The 24,699-nt window shown below is 53.3% G+C and overlaps 1 protein-coding gene across 1 annotated transcript in view; it reads left to right on the forward strand.

Moving 5' to 3' along the window:
- LOC135263813 (E3 ubiquitin-protein ligase RNF43) overlaps positions 1–24,699 on the forward strand; it is a 96,173-nt gene that overhangs the window by 51,492 nt on the left and 19,982 nt on the right. Inside the window, exon 2 of the mRNA XM_064352224.1 lies at positions 7,419–7,541. Coding sequence (XP_064208294.1) covers positions 7,419–7,541 — 123 coding nt within the window. The remainder of the gene's footprint in view (positions 1–7,418; positions 7,542–24,699) is intronic.

A 24,699-nucleotide genomic window follows, 5' to 3' on the forward strand; every position in this document is an offset into this window, starting at 1 on the left:
TGACAGGCTGATGTTGGTCAGGCTTGTAAGCAGGAAGTAGGCCGCTGTAATTTTCACATGGAAACAGTGGCTGTTCGAGATGAGGCATACCATCCCAGAACCCCTTTTTATTAGTTATCGGTGCTTACTAAGGAAGTTCACAGGGAAAGTGAAGTGACACAACTTGTGTCTTTCACCAACAGCCTCACACACACACACACACATATGTGAGCAGGCAGTGGGACTGTAAAGTATTTGGGGTTTCCAAGCAAGGGCAAAAGTCATGATGGGGAGATCATAGAGATGATTTTTTTCAGCTAGTAGAACTTGCTTTTTTAGAAAAATAACTCTTTTCACATTTGAAGTTCTATTTACGTACATAGAAATACTAGTTTTCAGGTGCTCCATTATTTCCATTGAGCATTCAGCTCAATGGAAATAATGCATTGACTTTTCCTAGCCTATGTACAAAAAGTGGATTGATTGCTTATGACTCAGAGGGGGATTTTGGTGATGTCAATACTATCGCTGTAGTATTAGTCATTGTTTGACTTGTTGCAGACAGTTATTGGATTATTTCATAAAATTCCGTAATCATCAACCTGGGGTGTCAGTTTTAGCCCTCCTTTTTGGGAAGTGGGCAGCCTTATTTATTTTTTCATCTCTAGTGCTTTACCGATCTAGGTGGGTGTTTTTTTTTTTGCGTGAAGAGTTTAAGCTTTACAACGGTATTCAGGTTTTATAGGGCCACACCTTGACTCAATGACAGATAAAAGGAATAATTTAAGAGAATGTTAGACACTGGCGTCTAATTTCATGGGCATTGGGCTTTAAGGGTTTAAAGTGTTTTCTGATGCACACTTGGTTTCTTCAAAATAGAAATCCCACTTTGTTACTACTGAGTCATCCAACAATCACATTGCTCCTTACAGATCTCGCCTAGCGCAACATCATGTGAAATAAATAACAGAGTTTGTTTAAAACAAACGATACCCAACCGTAATATCACCGTCCCGTTGTTGAGAAAACATTTGGTTTCTCACTTCAGCACCTGACTGTGGGGAGTGAGGCCCCTTTTTGTGTTTAGACTCCGGAGACAAGAGGGGACCATTCAAAATGTAGGAAATTGTTCTCTGGGAGGTGGAAAACAAAAACCCTGGTGGTTTAGGGTAGCAGGATTGTTCTAAGGCATGAAGTAAGCATTTTGAAGGCATTGTGGTATTGGGTTTCTGTGAGTTATTCACCGCACTAAGGGTTTCCTAGATCAGGGGTTCACGCTGTCAGTAAAGACAGTAAAGAGGGGGGGTATGTCTGTTTTGACGGGATTCAAAGCGGCAAGGCCTCGCGTCCGTCAGCTTTTTGTCAGGATCGGAAACTTCCAGGACCGGACTTTTCCAGATGTTCTTTAGGGTGGGGGGAGGTGGTCTTCGAATGGTTTTTCTGGCCGCCATCACGTGGAAGCGGTTTTGGGGGTGCAGCGAGTCGTGGGCCGGGATTCGGGAGGGCAGGGGCAGGGGCAGGGGCAGGGGCAGCTGTTGGCCCAGAGCTGCGCTGACATTTGCAACAAGATCCGCCCCTCTCCTCCCCCTGCCCCCCCCCCCCCCCCCTCGCTGAGCCACAGTTGAGCTCTCCCAGACCCTGCCCGGTGTTGAGTTTCTCCCTGGGCAGGCCTGGCCGAGGCTGGCACGCGAGGCACTCCCATCCAGCGGGGGCTCCTGCCCAGGGGGGGCCTCTTGCCCAGGGGGAAAGGGCGAGGGGCTCCTGAGAAGTGTCCCCCACCAGCTCTTCTGCTACCATCCTCAGTGCGGGGGGGGGGGGGGGGGTGCAGGTCTCCAACGCAGAGGGTCCCAGAACGGGTCTCGCGTCCAACTGACCAACCGACTGCGTCTGTTCCTTCGTTCGTTTTAGAACTTCACCGTCGTTTGTACTGCGGTCTGGAGACACAAGAAAGTGAACTTTGTAAGACCTCAGTTAACCAGTGAACCTTTCTGTCTTTTACCCAGAGTGGCCCCTTAAGGATGAATGAGAAGAATGACTAAATATTTGCCTTTCTTTGAACATGGTGAAAAGGTGTGTTTTCTTATGAGCAATTCCTTTTGTTTATTGTAATCATATACATAGATCAAAGGGTTGCTCTTTCTTAAGTCGATACACGTTCTAGGAAATCAATGCATCCGTATGAAAGGCAGATGCCAGGTCCCAGTAACATGAAATGCATACTGGAGAAAATATTGCTCTTTAAATGTACTGTATTGTGTCCTCCACAAATGGAACAGTGTAACAAGGACTTATGTCTGGGCCGCCCAGCCCAGTTCCTGGAAATCTGCGGTCCTGTTGGTTTTCGCTCCAATGCTAACACTGCGGTCCTGTTGGTTTTCGCTCCAATGCTAACACAGCACACCTCATTCAATAGCTAGAGATCTCGTCGAGCTGCTGATTAGTAGAGTCCAGCGTGCCAAATTATGGTCGAAATGAAAGCCTGCGGGGCTGTAGATCTCCAGGAACTGGGTTGGGCAGCCCTGATTTATTGGGTCAGTTCATTTGTCCTGTACTTGAGTGTAAAGGCTGTAGGTCAGTATGAGGACGCCATTGTGGCTCATTCCTCCTGGGTGGAGGAAGGTGAATTTCAGGCCTCTTTGCAGTGTTGATGTACCAAGTGACCCCTTCCACCCCAGCACACCCCCAACCCTCACCCCCACCCCAACCCCACCCAACCCCCAACCCTCACCCCACCCCAAACACCCCCAACCCCAACACATCCCCCAAGCTCCACCCCAACACACCCCCACCCACCCCACACTCCCAACCCACCCAACACACCCCCAAGCTCCCACCCAACCCTGCCCAACCACACCCCAACCCACCCCAACACACCCCAACCCCAACTTGCATGACACACTGGTGGCCCTGTGGCATACCATGCCCCGTACAGTGTACGGCAGATGGGAGAATAATCAGAGAATACTCTTTCTCCTTTCCCCTTTGGAAGATGAGCGTATTCTGTCAGGATGCGAGCGGTGTAAGACTTGTCAAGGTCAATTTGTACTTTTTTTTTTTTTCCCCCTTTCAGATTTTATTTTTGTCAGTGAGGAAAATGATATACCGTAGCATATACACTATGCTATGTTTGGACACGCTGTAATTGGGAAATTTCAGGGGCGAGGAAGGAATGGGAGAAGACACGGCGTTTCTCTTTTCCGCGGTGGCGGACGGCTCTCGGACACGGTGCGCGCTCGCCAGCTGCGGCCGCTTCAGAAGAATCGCAAATCTCTCGTGTCACGCGGACGTTCAGCGCTCATCAGAGGCCAGGGACCGAGAGCCGCGCGTAATCCTTTATAAAACCTGCAATCTGACTGGCATTCAGGGTTCGCCCTGCCCGCGACTCGACTCTCGGGCACGCAGTAATGCTGTCACTCTGAGTGATGGGAATTCAGTTGATTTATTCATTTGTTTTCCTGGTTTTGTGCCACTTAACGTCACTGTAAGGTTGCTCTTGTTTAGTTTAATAAAATACTAAACCGTCCCCATGGTTAATGTGCTCCACACAGATGTAAGTGTGTGTTTGTGTGTCTGTGTTTGTGCGCAGTTCTGTTTGTGAACTCTCATACGCACGCATGCATACACACACACACACACACAGACACTCACACACACACTCTCACACGCATACACACACTTACACTCACACACACACAGTCTCACACGCATTCTCACACACACACGCACACTCACACACACACACACGCATTCTCACACACACACAGTCTCACACATTCCCACACGCACACACACACACACACACACACACACACACACACACACCCCCTGTGATCCGGGCCCAGTTTGTGTACAGCTGCCGTTCGCTGGGGTTACACTGCGCCACAGGTGGCTCTTGATGGGGAACTTGGCCGGCCGCTGCGTTTGGGCCGGGAGCCGCTGGAATCTGAGTGAGGGACCCAGCTGCAGAGCTCGGGGGGGAGTGGCATTGGCTCCGCTGGAAATTGGGTCGGAACAGGACCCGCTGAGCTGCCAAGACGTTTCTGTTTTGTTTTTTTGGCAGGAGGCGGGAAGAGAAGCTTGGGGGAGGCGGGGGGGCTGAGGGGGGCGGTTGGGTAAATGGAATTCTTCCTTGACGATCAGAAGCTTGGCTCTCTTTGGACACACTGCAAGGAAGCTTATGAAAGGCCCTTTTTCCCCTCGTTGGCTTTAAACACTGGTCCTGGCGGTGAGGGGGAATCTCTCTCGACGTTTCCCCGATCCTCGATGAAAAAAGGTGGCGTTATTGGGAGCGCGCACGAGAACATTAATAGACTTCCTTTTTTGATGTAAATTGAAGGGTTGGAGCGGGTGAGACGCGTTAGTCCCTTCGGTCCTAACGCACACTGACACAACCGCCGAGTCTCGGCCTGTTCCTGGCATCGGATGAACAAGAAAAGCCTTCCCGATATTGGCAGGCGAAAAAAGAAGGACCCACAGGGCAAAGAGGGGGGAAAAAATATTGACTTCTCACCACAGCTACTATTTATTTTTCTTTTTTTTTTTTCCTCCTCGTTTGTTTTCGGGCCGTCAGGCTCGAGCCCTGGAGTATTTTTTTGCTCGGGCTCTGATTGAACCGACGGAGGGAGGAATGCCTTTTTAATCGTGGGCGCGGAGAAACGCGAAGACGTTCTCTTTTTGCTCTCCGCAGACGTAGACCGAGGAGCGGCCGTTGTTAGCATGGACGGGGGAACAGTAAGCGGTGCGGTTTCTTTCTTTTCCTTTTTTCGTGAAACGGAGACTCGGCATCTCGCTCTCAGGCCTCGTTTACCCCCCCCCCCTCGGAAACCAGACAAAGCCGTTTCGGTGGATCGAATGGCCGTTACTGTCTCTGCGTCGCCGCTCAATTTGGGGAACGAAAATAGACGGAAGCTAAATTGCAGCTCCCTTCAGAATTAGCATTGAAGCGCGTCTAGTTTTAGTTTCGTCTTCTTATGATGCCGGGTCTCAGTTAAGCTCGCAAGTGTAATCAAGTCTTTCATTTGTTTATTTTATTTTTAGGATTCTGAGCTTTTAAGGCCCGTTTGAGCAAACAAAGGCACCGTTTCTGAAAGCACGGAAAGTATTTCGCGTTGCCCTCTGAAACGAAAAGGAGGCCGGCGGCTCTGTCGCCCTCCCGAGTTACGCAGTGTCGTTAAACGGCGTGAACTCGACGCCTGCGGCCCCGTCGCAAGCGAGCGTGTTCTCGGGCGCTTCATTGGACTTCTGTGGCCCCGCGAACTCACCGCGACGGCGCGGCCCGCGAAACCGCGAGCGGGGACCGTCTGTGGTCCCCCCCCCCACCTCGGGCATCGAGGCACAGAGCGTGCTCGGAAAGTAAACAAGACGGGGAGGCCTACAGCGACGCCCGAGCCTGAGCCGGGGTGTTTTTTTTTTTGTGATTCCTTCCCGCTTTCTTACGGCTCTGGAAACCCCAGCCCAGGCCTGTAATTTGGAGCCGGTAAACAGAGACGAGCGCAGCAGCAGCAGCTGTTGTTAGCGTCGCGCGCGCTACGCCGCGCCGCGCTGCCTGGCGGCCGGGCGGAGAGCGCCGGCCTCGAGGAGCAGGCCTTTCATTTTGCCCCCGCGTCCCAGTATAGAAAGTCCTGAGAAAACGGCTCCCGCTTTCATGTGGTTCCCCCCCCCCCCCCCGCCCCCCCAACCTCCTTCGATCTATCCACCGTTCCCTCCCCAGATCCACGGTGGGGGGGGGGAGGAAGGGGGAGGCTTGGCTCTCAGAAGCAGTCTGACTAAGAGCGTGGTCATGAGGAGCGCAGAGAGAGAACATTCCGGATGTTGTGTTCCCCGCGGCGTTAACCCCCCCCCCCCCCCCAGAGAGGGCGGCGGCGGCCCCGCGTTCGGCGGGGGTTTGGGTGGGGCGTCTCTCCGAGCCGCGCGACGCGTCTTCAAAAGGCCGGCCCTCCTCCATTCCCAGGGTTCTCTCTTTCACGCGGGAGTTCAGTAGCGCCGCCGCCGCCGTGTAATTAGCCCTCGCTCGGGGTGTAATTAGCACCGCGGCCCCGCTGGGCGCGCCCCCCACAGATGGCCTGGCGGGCGGGCGGGACCTAGACCTGGCGAGGTTCGGGCTTGGCGGCTCGTGCCCATGGGACACCCGCCTGTGCTCCCCGGTGTGACGCGTGGGAAAGAGGCTTCCCCAAGGACTTTTTTTTTTTTTTTTTGTGAACAATATCTTATTGCAAAACAAAAAAGACAATACGAAAATACAAAGGGAGCAACAGGACTGAGAATGCGGCTCAACATAAATCAATACATACATACATACATAAACGAAAGCAAGAACACTCAAAATCATAACCTGCGCGTTACACAAAACCATAAATAAATTGTTACGCTGGCAGCTCTCGAATGGGTCCAATAATTTTGGTCCGTAACTGAACTGTCTTCCCAGAAGCCCCATGTGATCTTGCGCCCGGGGTCTTTTCCTTTCGGCATTTTCACTGATGAGGGAGAGGGGAGTTCGGGGGGGGGGAGGGGGCGGGGGGTGCTCCATGTGTGAACCCCCATTTAATATTAATGATAATAATCAGAATAGTCTACCCTAGAGGGAGGCTGATGCACGTGTGGGGCAGGGGGCGGGGTGGAGGAAGAGGAGCTGGGGGGGGGGGCGAGCTGCGCCTCTCTGAGCGTTCGTCTCCTCGCCGGCGGTGCGGCTCACCGTCATCGCCGCCGTTTCTGGGTCTCCCGTACCCGGCCCCCTGTCTGTGATTTAAACATTCTGTTCGGGCCTGTCCCGCAGGGGCATAGGGAGCCCCAGTCCTTGTTCTAAATTTTGAGGTTTAATGTTTTAGGGCCCTGCGATTACTTGTACCGTCAGATTTTTGGGAAGCAGTTCTGACAGGCTGTCTTTCTGCTTGTTTTGAGTCTGTCTGCTACTCAGGAAGTGAAATTTGAGTCCACACGTAAAGAAAGCAGAGCCACTATCCTCGAATAAGATGTATTTGGCCGATTCTTATTCATATATTTTATTTTATTCATATTTAGACATGCCTCCCATCTCTGGTCGAAAGAAAGACTCTAACATGCTGGAACTCAAAGAATGAAGAGGTTTTAAAAGCAGAGTTCAGAAGGCCGCAAGAATTGTTTTCACTTTTTTTTTTGTATGTTTCTGGTGTGTGTTGCTCAATGGCTCTATGTTCTTGTACAATTATCTTTCGTATATCATTCATATGTATGCAGTATATGTTGTATCTTGATGTTTGATATTGTGTTATATCATCATATGCACTGGTGGTGGAAAGGTGATTTGCTTATTGTGGATAGTAAAGCTGTCTGTCCGTGTTAAGCTGTGTTTGTTCTGTTAAAAGGTGGTGTGAACTGGTGTTGGTGGGGTCTCTCCCGCTTGGGTTACGCGTGGCGCTCTGCTCTAACCCCGCCGTCCCGTCTGTTCCCCCCCCCCCGTGCAGTCCCACCCGCTGTCCCTGTGCAACACGAGCGAGGATGAGCGCCAGGAGAAGGTCTTCATCAGCATCGTCAAGCTGGAGAGCCCCGAGCACAACGTCCCCCAGTGCCTGCCGCTCCTGGACAAGGTAAGGGTCATGTGACCCCCGCCTCCCCGATCATGTGACCGCCTGCCGCTTACGCTCACGTGGACCGGGGGGGCAGGCAGTTCCGGTCCTGGAGGGCCGGAGTGTATGCAGTTCTTTGTTTCCTCCAGTTACCCTGGCTAAATGAGCTAATTGCTGTACACACCAACACTGGTTCACTCGTAGATTAGATCACAGTTAAAGGTTTTATATAGGGACGCAAGGACAGTCTGTGGCTGTTACTCATGCGCTTATCAAAGAAATTTAGCAAACATGTCAGATGGTGTAAATGTTAAGGGTAATTAAATAATTCAGGCCGGAAGTTGGCATGAATACCAGGAACGGATACGGCCGTTGTTGCCCAACTATGACATAGACCGCTGACTTCTCGGGACGCTACTCGCTAGTGCCCCTAGAGGCTGTTTGGTTTCAGGTAGTCTGGGACGTACAAACTTTTCCTGGGTTTGATTTTAAAATACCACCCCCCCCCCCCACCCTCCATCTGCAGGCTAATTTTATTTTCTGCTTTGAAGCGTATTATGTTGATTAAGTGAAGGCAACATGTTGGTTACATTTCAGGGTCCAGTCCTTGGTTTTATTTGAAACTAGGGGTGCATACTCATGAATTTTTATGGCCGATTCCGGTTACCTATTTTTTTAAAATTTAAATTTTTTTAAGCAACTGGTAACATAAGTGAAAACATAAGATTGTTTCTTTGCTCTATAGATCACCAATACATCCAGATACTTTCATTATTATTATTATTATTATTATTATTAACAGCAGTATTGGTATATTGTTGTCGTAGCCGTGCAGTGAAGAAGCTCTGATTCAGTGTAGCTGAATCTTTCCGCAACTGCTTCCAGAAGAGAGTGCATTTTGAGGGGTTCACACCATGATCTGCGTCAGCATTTTATCTTGGGAGATGTTTCAGTGCAACGATGGACGGAATGACGTCAGCCGCAGTCGCTGCGGAAGAGTCGATTTCTCTAGTAAGCTCCCCAACAGCTGGAAGTAGAGCCAACATGTTTTATCTTTAACGTGGATTACCTTTATAAGATAACCTTGAAAATCCAAATCCTGAACATGTCGCACTAGCTAATTATTCATCAGACTATTACGAGGATGTTGTCGAGCCTCTTCACTTTGATGGCCGACCATATTTATTTGAACCGGACTACACAGACGAAGAGCTAAATGAAATGTGCGCGCTCACAAAATAGCGTAGCTTACGGTCAGTTTCGCTAGTTCAGGTGGAACTATTTTTATTTTCGACAAATCAACTTCAACGTCCACATTCGTTTTCACTTCCCAGTGAACAGGGTTAGATAGACTGGGCTTGTCTGAAGGGCGGGGCCCGAATGCGATGCCGGGCCTGTTTGATACGGCTGCCGCGATACGGCTGGTATGCGAGGGAGGGCTTCCCGCCACGGCCGCCACGAACGCGGGGGGGGGGGGGGCCAGCTGTCGCCCCGAGTCGCTCGGCCAGGAACCCCCCCCCCCCCCCCAGTTGCTGCTCCGTGTCTCTGCTCGCGGCGGCGGCCATTTTGGATCGTTTGGTCCAAAGGTCACGAGCAGGCCTCGGTGTTGACAGTGTAAACACTGGGCCTCCCTGCGGCGCGGTGTTCAAAGCGCCGGCCGGGGCCCGGGTTCAAACCCCGGACGCTCCTGCCCTTGAGCGTGGCGTTTCACCTCCTCCTCCTCTGTAAAAAAATAAAATAAAATAAAAAAAACAAGGTCACAGTCTGAGTTAGATTTACAGTCGTTATTATCATTAGGGTCCGGAATGCAGGCTTTTGATTCGTGGTGGTATTTAGTGCGGTAACTGCAATTACAGAGTCTCGCCGTGATTTTCATTTAACCTGTATTCAGGGCAACAACAAACAAAAAAAACGCTAGAACTTCAGAACTCTCGTCTCTCCTTTTCTGTTTGATAATAATCGGACATTTTCTCAACCGTCTCCGAAATTAAAGGACGTGGGGGGGGGTTCTGGGTGCCCGTCAAAAAACATTCCAGCCCGTTGTTGTGAGAGACCTGCTAGATTCACAGGTGGTGTTATGGAGAGGATTACTGTGTCAAGTTCAGACCGTCTCCAAACACTGATTAAAGCTCTAATGGCAACACTGTGTTGTCCATAAACACGGTAGCCGGGTCCATGTCGGCCCTCCAGCGAACTGTCCTTGAACAAAGGTTTTCCGGGTTGGGATTTCCAACCGTAGCCAGGGCATTCCACGGGCTGTGCTCCATCTCCCTTTCACACACCATGTTGTAAATATATTTAGCCATAAACAGACGGCAGGCCACCTGCTCCAACTATGAAAAGTTTTTTTTTTTTTTGTTGTTGCTCGCTCTCAAGTTAAAGCTCTCTGCTCTCTGTGCTAAAGCAGTTTGAAGGCAGTTACTGTATATTTTGAACTACAAAATATAAATGAAACGTAAAAGTGTTGGTAAAGGTGTCGACCTTGAGCATGAGTACGTTCCTCAGAAAAACATCGTCAAGTTAATGGTGACATCAGCAGTGCACCTCCACTAGCTGCTAATTGAGTTGCGTCATACACGTCTCTGAGTTTTTCTAAAATCATTAGCGTGTGTAGTATTCAGAACGTTATGTACACGTTTGATGTGCTTAGCGCATGCCAGTGCCTCTGGAGCAGCTGCGTTTAACCTGTGCCGAGCTGGTTTGGGCTGAACCCAGTGCGAGGGGATGAGTGACTGTGTGTGTGTTATTGGTGCTGTTTGATTTGTCGGGCCGCCGCCCTTCTCCTGGCACCCCTCATTGGCCCACTTTTGCCTTTCGGTGGCAGATACCGTTGGTTGAACCCAATTGTGCCTAAAAGCACTTCCTGGCTTGCAAGTGACGGTGTCGAGATTTGCGGACCGACCGTTTGGTTGCACCGCTTCAGGTGACTGGGCGGGGCTTAAGAGCACCGCTGTGCTTCCCTCCTTCTCAGTGGCCGTAGCTCATGACTGCCACGGGCCCTGATTCGCCCCCGGACTCTCTAAAATGTGGATTCTCAGACTTGCACTCCTTGCCCTGACCGCCTGCATCACACACGGAGTAGGCCTTTCCTCTGCCCAGGGCAAACACGTGAGCTCCACACAGAGGGTCTCTCTCTCTCTCTCTCTCTCTCTATCTCTCTGTCTCTCTCTGTCTGTCTCTCTCTCTTTCTATCTCTCCCCCTCCCATTCTCTGTCTCTCTCTCTCTCTCTCGCTCTCTCTCTCTTTCTATCTCTCCCCCTCCCATTCTCTCTCTCTCTCTCTCTCTCTTTCTTCTCTCTCTCTTTCTATCTCTCCTCCTCCCATTCTCTCTCTCTCTCTCTCTCTCTCCCCACCGCTTCTCCAGACTCCACCGCCTGGCCCTACGTTTTTCCAAGTCTGGACATGTCGCTACTCACAGAAAACCTCCCTCTTTGATTTCCTCCGCTTTTTTTTTTTGTTCTGGCAAGTGGCTTCGCCGCCGCGTCGATACTTCCTTCTAGCTCTCTCTCTCTCTCTCTCTCTCTCCCTCTCCCTCTCTCCCTCTCTCTCTCTTTCTCTCTCTCTCTCCCTCTCCCTCTCCCTCTCCCTCTCTCCCTCTCTCTCTCTCTCTCTCGTAGGCGGGCAGCGCGTAGCGGGGACGCTGGGCCGTGCGCACGTGCGCGGCTAGCGAGGCTAGCGCTCGAGCCCTGCTCCCCTCTTCCTGTCCGCGGGCTCTGAAGGGCTGCCAAGTAGATTCTCGCCCAGTTCCCCCTTGTGAAAATGCGTTAGGCCTGGAAACTACCGCCGAACAGAGACGGAATAAAACCGTGTGTTAAAGTGTTTGCCTTTACTAGAAGGATCTCTCTCTCTTTTTTTTCTTTTCTTTGCATAAGTATGTTCGCACGGCTGTGCGGATCGTTTCTCAGAATTACTTTTTTATGGCTTTGTTTTCAGTTCCCCCCCCCCCCCCTCAGTATCAGTGTGTTGTGTAATGTCCACCGGCTGACGAGCCCCACGCGACAGGACGCTCTGAGTTCTGTGCGAGCGCGAGTCGCTTGACCGGCGACGGCGGAGGAGGCCGCGGTCGGAGGTGAGACGAGGTAGCGGTGAGCGGTTGGGGGAGGGGCCGGGACGACCCCACGCGTGGCGCTGAAAGCCCGTCACGCGCTCCAGCGGCGCAAGGCTGCCCTCCGGTTCCCCTGGGACGGGCGCTTGTTGAGGGGGGTCGGGGGGGCCATCCTGCGAAGATGAAACGGGTCGCTCAAAGCACCGCGGCGAGGCGGCTACAGAGAGGCCCGGAGGCGACCGCCCGCGCAGGTTAGCGGCACGCCGCGCGCGGCGGCACAGGAAGAGTAGCCCGGGTCACAGGAAATGTTCGAAAACGGGGGAAGTCCGTTGAAAGGCGAATAAATCAAGTGCCCCCTGCTAGACTGGGTTTTTTTTCTCTCTCTCTCGCTCTCTTTTCTTTTTGTTCTTTTTTTCTTCTGACGGCTGGAGGTGGCTTGGCGGGAAGTCCTGCTCCTGCCTCCCGCTCCCCTGTTTGTGCCGGGCCGGGCCGGGCCAGGAAGCTGGTCTCGGGATGTTTTTGTTCGGTAGCGAAAAAGCCCGGCGTCTGTTATAACTCACGGGAGACGTACCGAGAATGGACTGCCGGGAGGAACATCTGGAAAATATCTGAATCAGCACCGAGGGCGAATGGAGAAAGCAGGAGCAGAGCGGGCATGTAAATGAATGTATTACTGCTGAAGAGACTGTGCGCTCCGTGTGTGTGCGTGTGTGTGTGTGTGTGTGTGTGTGTGTGTGTGTGTGTGTGTGTGTGTGTGTGTGTGTGTGTGTGTGTGCGTGGATGCATGCATGTGTGTGTGCGCGTGTGGATGCGTGCGTGTGTGTGCATGTGGATGCATGCGTGTGTGTGTGTGTGTATGTGTGTGTGTGTGCGCGTAGATGCATGCGTGTATGTGTGTAGATGTGGGTTACAACACCATAATTGTTGATGCGTATGCTTGGTTAGGTGGTGTGCGTGGTATGATGACATTGGTCAGTTAACTGTGGATCGTGTGTGCTCAGTCATTTGTAAGTGCAGCGTGTGTTTGGGGTTGTCAGAATGGAGCGCTCTTACCTCAGCCGACAGTGCATGCGGCCTCTGCGGTGTGGCAGAGAGCCCCCTCCCTCCCCCTCCCCTGGCTTTCAGCCTTGGTACGTTCCTAATGCAGTATCCAGCCTGGGGTTTGCACCATAGCGGAGGAGAACGAGGGCGGGGTTTAGGAAAACGCAGTTTTTGGGTTGCAGAGCAGGGGGCGGGGTTTGGGAAGCCAGGCAGGAGTGCAAGCGGGCGGTTTGGCAAGCCAGGCCGCAGTTGCAGAACAGGCTCGCGGTTTGGAGAGGCCGGCACGATTTCAGAACAGGCGGTTTGGGAAGCCAGCACGGGTTGCAGACGGGCGGTTTTGGGGACGAGCCAAAGTTGTAGAAGGGCGGGGTTTGGGAAGCCAGGCGGAGGCAGATGGGGGCGGGTTTGGGAAAACCAGGCCAGGTTGCAGAGCAGGGGGCGGGGTTTGGGAAAGCCAGGCACGGAGTTGCAGAACGAGGGGCGGGGTTTGGGAAAGCCAGGCACGCAGTTGCAGAGCAGGGGGCGGGGTTTGGGAAAGCCAGGCACGGAGTTGCAGAACGAGGGGCGGGGTTTGGGAAAGCCAGGCACGCAGTTGCAGAACAGGGGGGCGGGGTTTGAGAAAGCCAGGCACGGGAGTTGCAGAACAGGGGGGCGGGGTTTGGGAAAGCCAGGCACGGAGTCGCAGAATGGGGGGCGGGGTTTGAGAAAGCCAGGCACGGAGTTGCAGAACAGGGGGGCGGGGTTTGAGAAAGCCAGGCACGGAGTCGCAGAACCGGGGGCGGGGTTCGGGTTTGGGCGCTGACCTTGGTCTCGTTGGAAGCTCGGCGGCGGTCGGGGACATCGTGTGGCTCTGGCACCGCTTCAGTCAGCCCCCGGTCCCTCTGTCTGTTTGCCCTCTTAATCCGCTTAATGCCAGCGCCATTGTGCCAGTCTTCTGCTGCCCGTCTGCAGGCTTTAGGGATGAGCTGGCGGCCCAGAGGGCGTAAAGCCGCCCAGCGGGCGCGGAGGGGCCCCGGGCCCCGCCCTCGCGCGGGTTCAGACAGGCCCGCGTCGAGTCCTTCCCCTTGGCCGAATCCCGCTCGCGGTAAAGCTGAGCGCACCGCCGCGGTAAGCGCTTCGCACGGTTCCCACGTCCCCGTCGCCAGGGGAACGATCCGCCCCCCGTCGGCCCTGCTCTGACGTGAAGTCAGCGGCGAGCTTCACTCAGGACCCCCGCGAGAGCTTTACCCGGACGCCCCCGGCTTCGCCGCACGCGCTCAGTAGAGTCCCGCGGCTCTTCCCTCCTCCCGCTCGGCGAGCCGTGACTCCGTCTGGCACGCCCGCGCCGCACGCCAGCGCCAGGAATCCTCCGCCGTGCCGCGGCGGCACCGCCACCCCCGGGGCTCACCCGAGGAAACCCGAGACGGTTAAAGTTTGACGTTTCAAACGCGGCCCCAGGCGACGCATTTCTCTTCCGCGTGCCAGCGGGAGGAGGCCGGCATTACCGCACGGACGCCTTTTTATTTACTTTTTTTGCGTCTACATATCCTTTTAACGTCTCTTTCTTTCTCCCTTTTTGTTTTTGGGGAGGGGGGGGGGTGGGTGGGGGGGGATTGCTTGTCCCCGCCCCGCCCCCCGCCTGGACACTCTCGGTTCAATGGGAGTCAGTTTTGTGCCCCGTCTTCCCGTCGCTGAATGTGTCCTTGCCGCCGGCCGTCGGAAGGACCCTGTTTAGTAAACTGGATTGTCGCTCGGGGCGCTCCTTCACTGCGTTTCTTGTGCCCCCCCCCCCCCCCCGACTGAAAAGGGGTCGCACGTCAAAGCCGCGCGGGTCGCGCACTCGACCCTGCGAAAACCCGGAGTGGGGTCTGCCTCCCAAAACCCCCCCTCGAGCCCCCCTACAGTCCTTTTCGTCACCCGGCGGGAATTCTCCTGTTTGCCAGGCGCTTTGAAAGAGAAGAAACTGATTTCACGGCCGGTTAGAGAGGGAGCCGGACGGCGTGTTCGAAATGTTCCGGGGACTACTCCCCCCACCCCCCTTTTCTCTTTTCCGTAAAAAAAGCGCTGCGTGCGTGCATCTCTCTGGTTTTTGGTGAGCATGCGCGCATTCGTCGCATTGCTGGTTTGGCGGTGGCTCCGGTGCAGTCCCCTGCGCTTCGCGCATGTGGCGCAGTGCGCGGGCGTCGTGGGGGAAGCGCGCTGCAGCGCTGCGGCTTTCCTCTGATAGGCCGGGACAATGGGGCCCTTTGTGGAGGGCGTCCCCGGGCCCTGCAGCGGAGTCAGGCCGCGGCCGGCAGATGAAACAGCGCCGGCACAATGCAGGGGGGGGTGGGGATGGGGGGGGCGGCGCGGTCCAGCCCCCCGAAACGCGAGGACCCGGACGTGCTGCGGGGCACTTAACTAGCGTGACCCGCCCCCCCCCCCTGCTCCGCCTACTCAGCCGGTGACCGGTCGGAATGGGAGGGGTGGAGGTGGGGGGGGGGAACTCAAACTCCGCTCATGCAGCCCGTGCCCGGTCAGAAGGAGGGGAAACGGGGCGCACGGCGCGGCGGTTTTTTGGGGTTCTTCTCCTCTCAGAAAGCCGCGGCTTCTTTTGAAAACGGCTTTCTTTTGAAAGGGCTCCCGAATATGTGGAATGCCAAATTGGCTCAGCGAGAACTGGGGAGGTGGGGAGGTGGGGTGAGGGGGGTGAGGGGGGGGGGTTGTTTTAACAGATTAAGCACAGTTTGTTGTAATGTGATGTATTCGATTCGCACCCGGAACCGGTCTGGCTCCTTTGTGATCCCCAGTTTCTCTGGGCACCGAGTCCCAAGTCCTGTAACAGAACACCTCGTTCCCCTCTCTCGCTTTTTAAAAACTTTTTTCTTTCTTTCTTTCTTTTTTCTTTTTTTTTTTGCACAAAGCCCTTATGCCCCGTCCCTCCTGCAGGACAGGCCTGATAAAGCCTGCAGTCTCCAGGGCTGTGTGTTCCCCACGCCGTGTTTGGAGATGGCAGCGGTGCGGCTGAGGGGCACAGCGATGCCCGGGGGGGGGGGGGTGGGCGATGGAGCCGATAGCGGGGCCGATGACTGCGATTGGAACCGTTTCCGTGGCAACCGTGTTTGGGAGTGTGTGTCGCTGACGGTCACCGTACAGCCCCCCCCCCCCCCACCTCACATCTGTCTTGTGTTTGAAATGCAGGCCAGACCAGACCTCATGGTGATAAGTCTTTAGCTGCGGTCGCAAAGACAACAGGGATCTGTGCCCGTCTGAGGGAGAAGCACCCACATCCACTGACAGGGCACAAAGGGGGCAAGCCATCTGCCAACTCCCCCCGTTTCTTCCCCACACTGTGTGTGTGTGTGTGTGTGTGTGTGTGTGTGTGTGTGTGTGATGTGTGTGTGTGTGTGTGCATGTGTGTGTGTGTGTGTGCGTGCATGTGTACGTGCGTGTGCGCATGCACGTGTGTGTGTGTGTGTTTCTTTTTCTCTCGCTTTCTCTCTCTCTCTCTCTCTTTCCCGCTCTCTCTCCTGCTCTCTCTCCCCCTCTCTCTCCCTCCCTCTCTGGCTGAGTGTGATAACACCGTTCAGAATCGAGCCACCTGTGATAAACGGCGTGTGAAGCGTGTAATCTGGCGAAAACACGCCGGCGGAGTCCGCGACGCTCCGGCATGTCCCGGGCGTCCGTACCCACCCCCCCCCCACCCCACCCCGTCTGAAATGTCCCAGAAAGTCGTCTGTCAACAGGGCCGCGCTGGGGGGTGGGGGGGTTCCAACCAGAGGAGCTTTGTGAAAGGAGCGGGTAAATCTCTCTAATCTCCGCGTCCAAACAGGCCAGTAAGCCTCCGTTCGCTCTGCGCTGCGTGCGTGGGCGGGCGTGCGGCTCCTCACGGCCTTGCGACAACAACACAAAACGCCCTAAAGCGAAAGTCCCGTGGCCCGGTGCGGCTGTGGCTCCACACGGCCTTGCGAAAACAAAAAAAAACCTTGTGGTTACGGTCCGGCTATTTACCGACGTTTACTAATTTTATTCGTATTTTGCTTTTCTGTTGTTGTATCGAGAGAGAGAGATAAAAAGATCAAAATTTTGTGTGTGTGTGTGTCTGGTGGGCATGGAGATACCTTCCTGTTGCTCGGGAGCAAATTCCCATTCAAGGCCTCTGGGAAAGTATGTAACTTAGATCCAGGGGAAGTTCCCTTATGAGTTCATTCACTGGCCATCTGGGGGGGTAAACAGCAATAAAGCTTCTGCTGAAGAGCGTTACTTAGCTTACTGTGGGCTTCGTACCTGAAGGATTAGCGAATGGAAGCCGCCGTCCTCTGGAAAGCACCTTGCGGCGCGGCTCAGCGCTGTAGCGGATCAGGTTTTACCGCTGAAGGCTCCTTCACCCGCTCACGAGAACGGGCTGTTTTTCGACAGACGTGCGCTCGCCGCGCCGAACGCTTCCTTCGCTAGCTGACCGTTACGGATCTTCTAGCAGGTGGCGGCTGGGCGGTGAGGGTCTGGGGCTGGATTTGTTTGTCGGGAGCAGTGGTTCCCGACCTCGGTCCCGGAGTACCCGTGTGTAAAAAAAGCAGCGAATTAAGAAAAGTTTACAACTTGTTAAAATTGTGGGATTGCGGTTGTGGTTGGAACGAAAACCAGCGTCCACGAGGGTTGCACTCCAGGACCGAGGCTGGGAACACCACAGGTCTGGAGGTTGCAGGTGTGATACCTGGAACTCTGCGTTTAGACCAATGACTGTCAAGGAAGCGCTGAATTATCCATAATCTCTTCATTAAGATGGTCTTTGTTATAAGTGTTAAGCAGCCATTGGCGAAGGTAATTTGAGCTGCTGTAATATGCGCTCAGAGGCAGACCCTATTGGTGGGCACTGATTGACGGTCTCGGTAGGGTTCAGGTGGGGGGGGGGGGTTAGTGTGCAGGTGACCCCTGAGAACGTGGCGGAAGGTACAGTCAGCGCATTTCTGTGCGCGCATGGGGGGGTCTGCTGAGATTTTCGGCTCTGAGGATCACGCTCTGGTTAGCTTTTAACCCCTGTGTGCTGAAGGCCACACCGAGGGTCACCGAAGGGTCGGTATGGGTCTCCTTGAAGGCGGGGCTAAACGTTCAAAATGGCGTAACCGTCTCTAACTTGACAACGCGTTTTACGTTATCTGAGCCCATTTGTGTTTTATCGAACAGCTATGCAATTTGCCAGAAGATAATTAGCTAAATATTTTTTTGAATTATTATTTGTGTTATTTACTTCTGTTCAAGTTACTACCTCTATAGCCATATAGCCTAGATGCTTATGGAAACCAAGGGTTTGGGGGTTTTCCCCATATCTGGTATTTAATCTAAAACATTGCTTCTGATTTACATTTGTTTTCATTTAAGGTTGATAATCTGTTTTAAAATGAATAATAACTTCCCCCAGACTGTTGTCCAGATAATTTGTAGGTTATATTCTGTTTATGCATGGCACTGCCTGCATCGGAATTATTCACTGAATATGGAATAGCCTTTTACGTACGTGTCTGTTTAATGCATTTCTAACATTTTTATGTGTGATTTAGTCAAATAAAAAAGTACCTGAATAGCTGTGTGACTGAATCCAGCCTTGTTTCCACAGTGGGCAAGAAATCAAAAGGGAAAAAAAAACCGAATGTGTTTCACTCAATTTTCTGCAACCAAAGACCTGTAGTCAGCCAAAGATTTTATCACCCTTGTGGAAGCGCAGTGAAGTGCCTTGTTTTTGCGGCCTTGCCATCAGCGAAACGCAACGCTTTTCCAGTTCTGCACGCTCGGCATTTCGATGTTGACTGTAGCAAGACAAACAATGCCCAGTTACGGTTCTCACCCCCTCTACCCCCCCCTCCCCTTTAGTCTGTTCCGATTGGCCGGGCAAACTGTTTGGGGCCTTGGGAAACGCAGGATCCCTCTAAAGAACATTTAGGAGTCAGACAGCGCAACTGCTTCTTCACAGACGCCAGCGGAGTCTCACACAAACACTCCTCAGGTCTTCACAGGGTAGTGTGCGTGTGCGTGTGTGTGTGTGTGTGTGTGGAGGGGGGGAGCAGTGGAACTGAAACTCGGTCTACATCTTGTTCCTGACTGAAAAATCTTGCGTCTCCGCTTTTGCGGGCCCTAGTGGAATTCTCTTTGGAGTTTCCGTGGCCGCAGAGCGACTGACAGCAGGACTGCCACCTCTGGAATTTGGGCGTGAGAAGAACTCCTTGCTGTTCGGTTGTTGTTGAATGAACGTCTCCATAAATTACACTTAAGACCTTAGCGGCACCGAAGTGCTAATGAAAGAACATCGGCATAGCGATAGCCTGGATGCCATGATGCACGCTTAATTCAGTGCAAAGGGATTGTTGTTCAGTCATGATTCAGTCTTATAGAAATAATACATCAAATGGGGAAGTTTCAATTTAGTCAAACTGTTAGCTGAATTTCATCTGGGAAAAGGAGTTTTTGGAAAAGCCTGCCGCTGACTCTCTTATTGGCATGACTTTCGATCCGGTACAGCCAAAGGGCGGTTTTGGGTGAGAAGACGCAATGGAAATTTCCGGATCGGATCAAACGGTCGCCCCTCCCTCCCGCCTCGCCCCCCGTGCAGGAGGCAGTGCCGTCTCCTGCCTCTCTCACAGTGCAGCGTCACAGGAGGACCGAGTGACCCCGCGACTCATTCACAGACATACGGTCATTCACAGACATACGGTCATTCACAGATATACGGTCATTCACAGATATACGGTCATTCACAGATGTACGGTCATTCACAGATATACGGCCACTCACAGATATACGCACGCTCGCTCTAAAGCGTGAAGAGGAGAGAGGGAACGCGTGAAAAAAGCTGACTTGATTACAAGCCGCGCATTTGCTTTTTTTTTTTTTTTTCGGGGTGTGGGGGCGGGGGGGGCGGGTGTGGGGGTGGGGTGGGGAAGAAAGATCACTCTTTTTACACTGATCTTTCACGGCCTGTCAGAGCGCTTTATTTACGTCCTCCGACGCCGCCGGCTGCGTTTTAATTGTCGCGCATTAATAACCTGGCTCCCCGCCAGCGGGACTCCGCGGGCCTCTGGAGCGGCGAGTGAAATATCACCGCCGGTGAGGATCAGACGTGAGAGCCGCTCCGAACCCGCCTCGCGCGGTCTCGGGCGCGCGTCTTTCAGATCACCCCCCCCCCCCCGGGCGTCGCCGCGCTCCATCAAGGCCCACGGCGGTGCTCTCTGTTACGAAACGACAAAAAAAAAACCTGGGGCGTTCTTTGCGTTTCTGGCGTGACGCATCTCAAATTTTTTCGCAAAAATTTTCTCCGTAACTGCGTAGCCGCGTTGCTTAGCGAGTCCAAATAAACACTCTCCCTAGGGGGTTTGTTTTCAAACGGGGCTGCTTGTTGACTTTTCCCATAAAGCGTCTAATTATGGTCATTTTCAGGCAGTAATTAGAGCTTCATTTAAAATGATAATTGCACAGTGCTCTGGTGCGGTTTGAGAAAAGCCAAGGTGTCCCCTAAGTATAGGTATTTAAGTGGAAAATGAGTCCAATCATAGCGCTCAGAACTGAAGCCAGCATCCACCCCTGAGCTCTTTTGCTGGGGAGGAAGGTTTAAGGGGTTAAATTGCCAGAAGTTTTACTTGACAGATCCCCCCCCCCCCCCTCTGTTTCTGTTTTTGAAAAGCACGGCCTACAAATGGCACATGGCATCTCCAGTGGCTGGGCCTGCATGTGGGAGACACCACAAAAGAGGACGGGTTGAATCTGGAACATTCTTGGAGCGCGAGCTTTCCCCCTCCGAACATTATTGTGGTCGCAATCAGGGAGCCAGATTTTCCCGAGGCCCTGCCGGCCAGAAAGCTGATTCAGGTCTGTTGACGGCACAGCCGCGAAAACTTTCACGAGCAAACGGCGAGAAGTCAAAAAAATCCTCTCTCTCTCTCCCTTTTTTTTTTTTTTTAATAGGAGGCTCTTTGGAAAAGCGGCTCCTGTTGGAATACTGGCTCGAGTCTGTTTTTTTTTTCCCCCTTTCTGCGAGCGGGCACGCGAACTTGAAGGGGCTTGCCGGTGGTGTTCGGGAACGCGCCGCGCCCGTCTCATGTCGCTCGCGTCGGCGGGACGCGCCCCTCGCATCAAAGCGAGCGACGGGGGGGTGGTGGGGGCGGGGGGGGGCGCTGGCGGTTTCGTCGGCCTGTCGTCACCGTTCGGCAACGGCGAGCCGAGAGAATGCCGCGCTAAATATAGCAGCTAGCGCTAGCGCCTCGGGGGGGACGTGGCCATTAAGTAACTGTTAAATCACAGCTATTAAAATACCTTCCCAGCACGCCTGACCCATTTCCAAAAGAGCTTTCTCACACATTCTACAGGGGGGTGGGGGTGGTGGGGGGGGGAGGGCTAATCCACTTGGGGTCCTGCGGTTCTGCGGTAGCACAGGGTGCAGGGACAGGGCAGGAACGTTCTGGAAGGTGATGTCGGAGGTCGCGACCTTGTCCCGGTTTTTTGTTCTCGGGCTAACGGGGCGGCGGGCGTGAGGTTTCGTCCCTCCCGACCGCGGCGTCCCACACGCAGACGGGCCCAGATCCCTTTTCCAGTAAAAGCGCCCGGTCGGTCTCTCTCTCTCTCTCTCTCTCGCACGCATCTTCCCGCTCCTCGCGCGCGGCTGCCAGGAGCTGGCCGTCTGCACGGCAACGGCTCACTCAGGCGTCACTGTGAGGGTCTTTCAAACGAGCGGCGTTTGCCCGTCTGTGTGTGTCAGAATTTGAATGTGTGGTCAGTGCATGTCTGGCGGTGTGCTTGTGTGTACTGTACCGCTCGTTTCTATTGGGGGCTTCAACGCAGATCCGCTTCTCTGTCTTTGAAGACCCTGGAAAAGGCAGTTTTCAATCCACGTCAGTGCCATAAAGATGCCATACAGGACTGTGTGAAAGAATGGGGACAGAGGTAATGAGCAGAATTTGGTGTGGGGGGGGCGGGGTGTACTGTGTTTATTAACACAGTCAGACCAGAATAAAACCTGCCTGGAAAAAACTGTCATGCGAACAGGGTCCACACCTTGCGGAAGGGGAGGCGAACCGCCGTTGTCATGCCTACAGGAGCCTTTGGGGGAAAAACAAAATGGCAGTTTTTTTTTTAAAGTTTTTTTTTTAATTTTTTAAAGTGGGTTGTAGTAAGATGAAAATGTCTGAGGGCTCAGTCTTTGGGGTCTGAGACACTTATTAGCTCTTTGTTCCCCCGCGCTGCCTGAAGCCCTAGATTTTTTAATTGCTCGTGAAACGCCTCTCAGGCTCAAGCCCGGTCTTGTCTGCTAACGACTAGGCCGCCGCCGCCGCCGGCTCTCCAGGTGATGGAGGTACCTGGGAAGAGGTATGAGGTGGAGCGTGATGGGGGGGGGGGATACGCATGCGCTGAAGGGTTTGCAGTTCATTGGATGTTGAGCAGTAGCCTGGGTTCCCACAAATTTGGAAAAATAAGACGTTGGACGTTGTGTGTCGCAGTTTTCCAGCAGATCACGTGAAACAAGCTCTCTCTCGCCTTTCTTGACAGTTTGTTTTCCCTTGTACACATGAAGGAGGCTGGCCAGAAATGCACTGTTTCAGTAGTTCATCTACGTGAACTGCATTCGAAACGTTAAGCTATATCAGGGTTGTGGGTTAGGGTTAGGGTTAGGGTTAGGAACTGGAGGTGTTAAGTCACTCCATGGGTCCATGTGTAGGCCTTTGTGTGCACATATGCCTGTGCAAAGTCATATGCATATGCCCAGTGCTGCCACCTGATCATTCTAAAATTCACAACTGCGTACAAAAAGCAGAATTTTGTTTCTTTTACACGCGCGCTACAAATCATTACATTACATTACAGGCATTTAGAAGACGCTCTTATCCAGAGCGACTTGCACAACTTTCTACATAGCATTTTACATTGTATCCATTAATACAGCTGGATATATATACTGCAGCAATGCAGGTTAAGTACCTTGCTCAAGGGTACAACGTGGCGGTGTCCTACCCAGGAATCGAACCTATGACCTTTCGGTTACAAGCCCAGTTCCTTACCCGCTGTGCTACACTGCCGCATGTTTGCAAACGAGAGCAGGCCCTTGCAGGGGGAGAATCCTTCCCAGGGCCTGGGTTGTGTTACCCCACTGTCCCAAGTCGCGTTCTGCCAGAAGCAGCTTTTCGTTTCCCACGGCAGGTTGCGGGGTGCAGCGAGGCGGGATGGCCGCACCCCTGAGCCGCGTGACCGCGTGAGTCGCCGTGAGGCTCGGAAGCCGGGCCGACGCGGCGCCGACAGGAAACCTATTCTGATCGCCTGCTTTCGTTTCACTTTGCCCTCTCTTTCTCTCGTTCTCTTTGTCTCTCTTTCACTCTCTCTTTATCCATCTCTATCTCTCTTTCTCTCTCTCTCTCTTTCTTTCTCTCTCTCTCTCTCGCATTTTCTTACTCCCTCATTCTTGTCCCCCCCCCTACCGAAGACTGCCCTCAGTGCTTGTTACAGTGAGGGGGCTCGATTGGCTCTAAACAGAGTGTGTGTTAGAACGTTGTTTTTCTGTGTCAGCAAGCAGAGGCACGCAGGAGCGCCTTTTGAACTTCGCTGCACAAGCGGAGGTGGATTTATGCCGTCTTAAACGAGATTAGCCAAAATATTCTTATTAAAAAAAAAAGACATTCCTCCCGTCTCTTCTTCTTTCCACCTGGAACTGAGGCAGCTACGCCGCCAAAAACAAAACAAAAAAAGCAGACTGCGATGCCATTTCCTCGCTTTTTTGCATTGCTGAGATTAACGCGAGCGAGCGATCCACGGAAACCTTTCGCGTGAAGTAACGTGAGTTACGTACTTTTTTTTTTTTTTACTTGAGACTTTCTCGTGCCGGGTTAGTCCTGAGCTGTCTTTCGGCTTGGCTTTCGTTCATACTGTGCGACACCCACTCTTAACTTGGATTAATACAGTTACTGCCCCCCCCCATTCTTAGACTAGGTTAGCATTCAGTGCCTCCATTGTTCTGGGCGTTAACATTAAAGAACACCAAAGGAAAGTGATCTTGACGAAGTCAGTTCGCTAAATCATTGAAACTGTCAGCACGTGTTTGCTCTGGAGGCCGACGTGGCCCAGAGGACTTTGGGTCCCAGGGGAAAATTCCACTTGGCTTGGAGGGCCGAGGGCAGCTAAATGAATTGGGCAGCAGGTTGGGGTGGGGGGGGGGGGTTCTTTTCTTTTTTGGGGGGGGGGTGGGGGGTGGCTGTCAATAACACGCTTTGATGAAACAACAGGACAGACTATCAAAACAGTAACATTACATGGAGCTTGTAATGGCAGGAAAAGAAGACTAATTGGCCTCCAGTTTTTTTTTTGTGTGTGTCAGATTAATGAACGTACTGGAAGGTGTCGCAGAATTTCAGGTTCTGAAACCCTTGAGACTCCCCTCGTTGAAAGGCATTTTTGTTTTTATTGCGACGCACGTCGTTAAAAAATGCGACGCCGCATGCCTCTCAGCGCATTACGGCGGCGAGCGGGAGGAGCTTGCCTTTCAGTCCAAATATTTGAAAGCAGGAATTCCTGACATGAGAAGGCGCCGCCGCCGCCGTGCCTGCTGCAGGAGTCGTGACTGCCCGCAATGCAAACAATTAAATCGGCTACGGCTCCTTTTGTGAGATTTTAATGGTGGCATGCGCTCCTTTTTTTTTTTTTACGACCGGGCTTCTGAAGCACTTCAGTCTCCCGCCCTCCTGCCCTCTCTCCGAAACAGTTTTTTTTTTTTTTTTAACAGAGCAAACATGGCGGGATCCAGCTGCGGACGCCGTTTGCACTTCAGACCTGGGAGGCCGAGGTTTTAACACGAGGGAGGGGGGGGGGGGGGCAAACACGAACGCTCGTCTACCAGCCACAGCCGTTTAACTCCCTCCTGTACCCCCTCCCACCTCCCCCCTCCCACAGAAACATTGGAGTAGGGGGGCTGGGTTTGCGGTGGGGGGGGCGGGGGGGGGGGGGGTGTACTGCCGAGGCGCAGCCTGTGATTCAGGCTCGCCTACCCGGCCGGCGTTTCTGAGAAGCTGGCGTCTACCTGCGCTGACAGGCGTGCCCGCGGCGACAGATCAAAGCGCCGCGTGAGTAATGTACACGCTCGCCCGCCCCGCTCCACCCCGCCCTTCC

The sequence above is a fragment of the Anguilla rostrata genome, chromosome 9 (assembly GCF_018555375.3).
Source record: "Anguilla rostrata isolate EN2019 chromosome 9, ASM1855537v3, whole genome shotgun sequence".
Classification (NCBI taxonomy): Eukaryota; Metazoa; Chordata; class Actinopteri; order Anguilliformes; family Anguillidae; genus Anguilla; species Anguilla rostrata.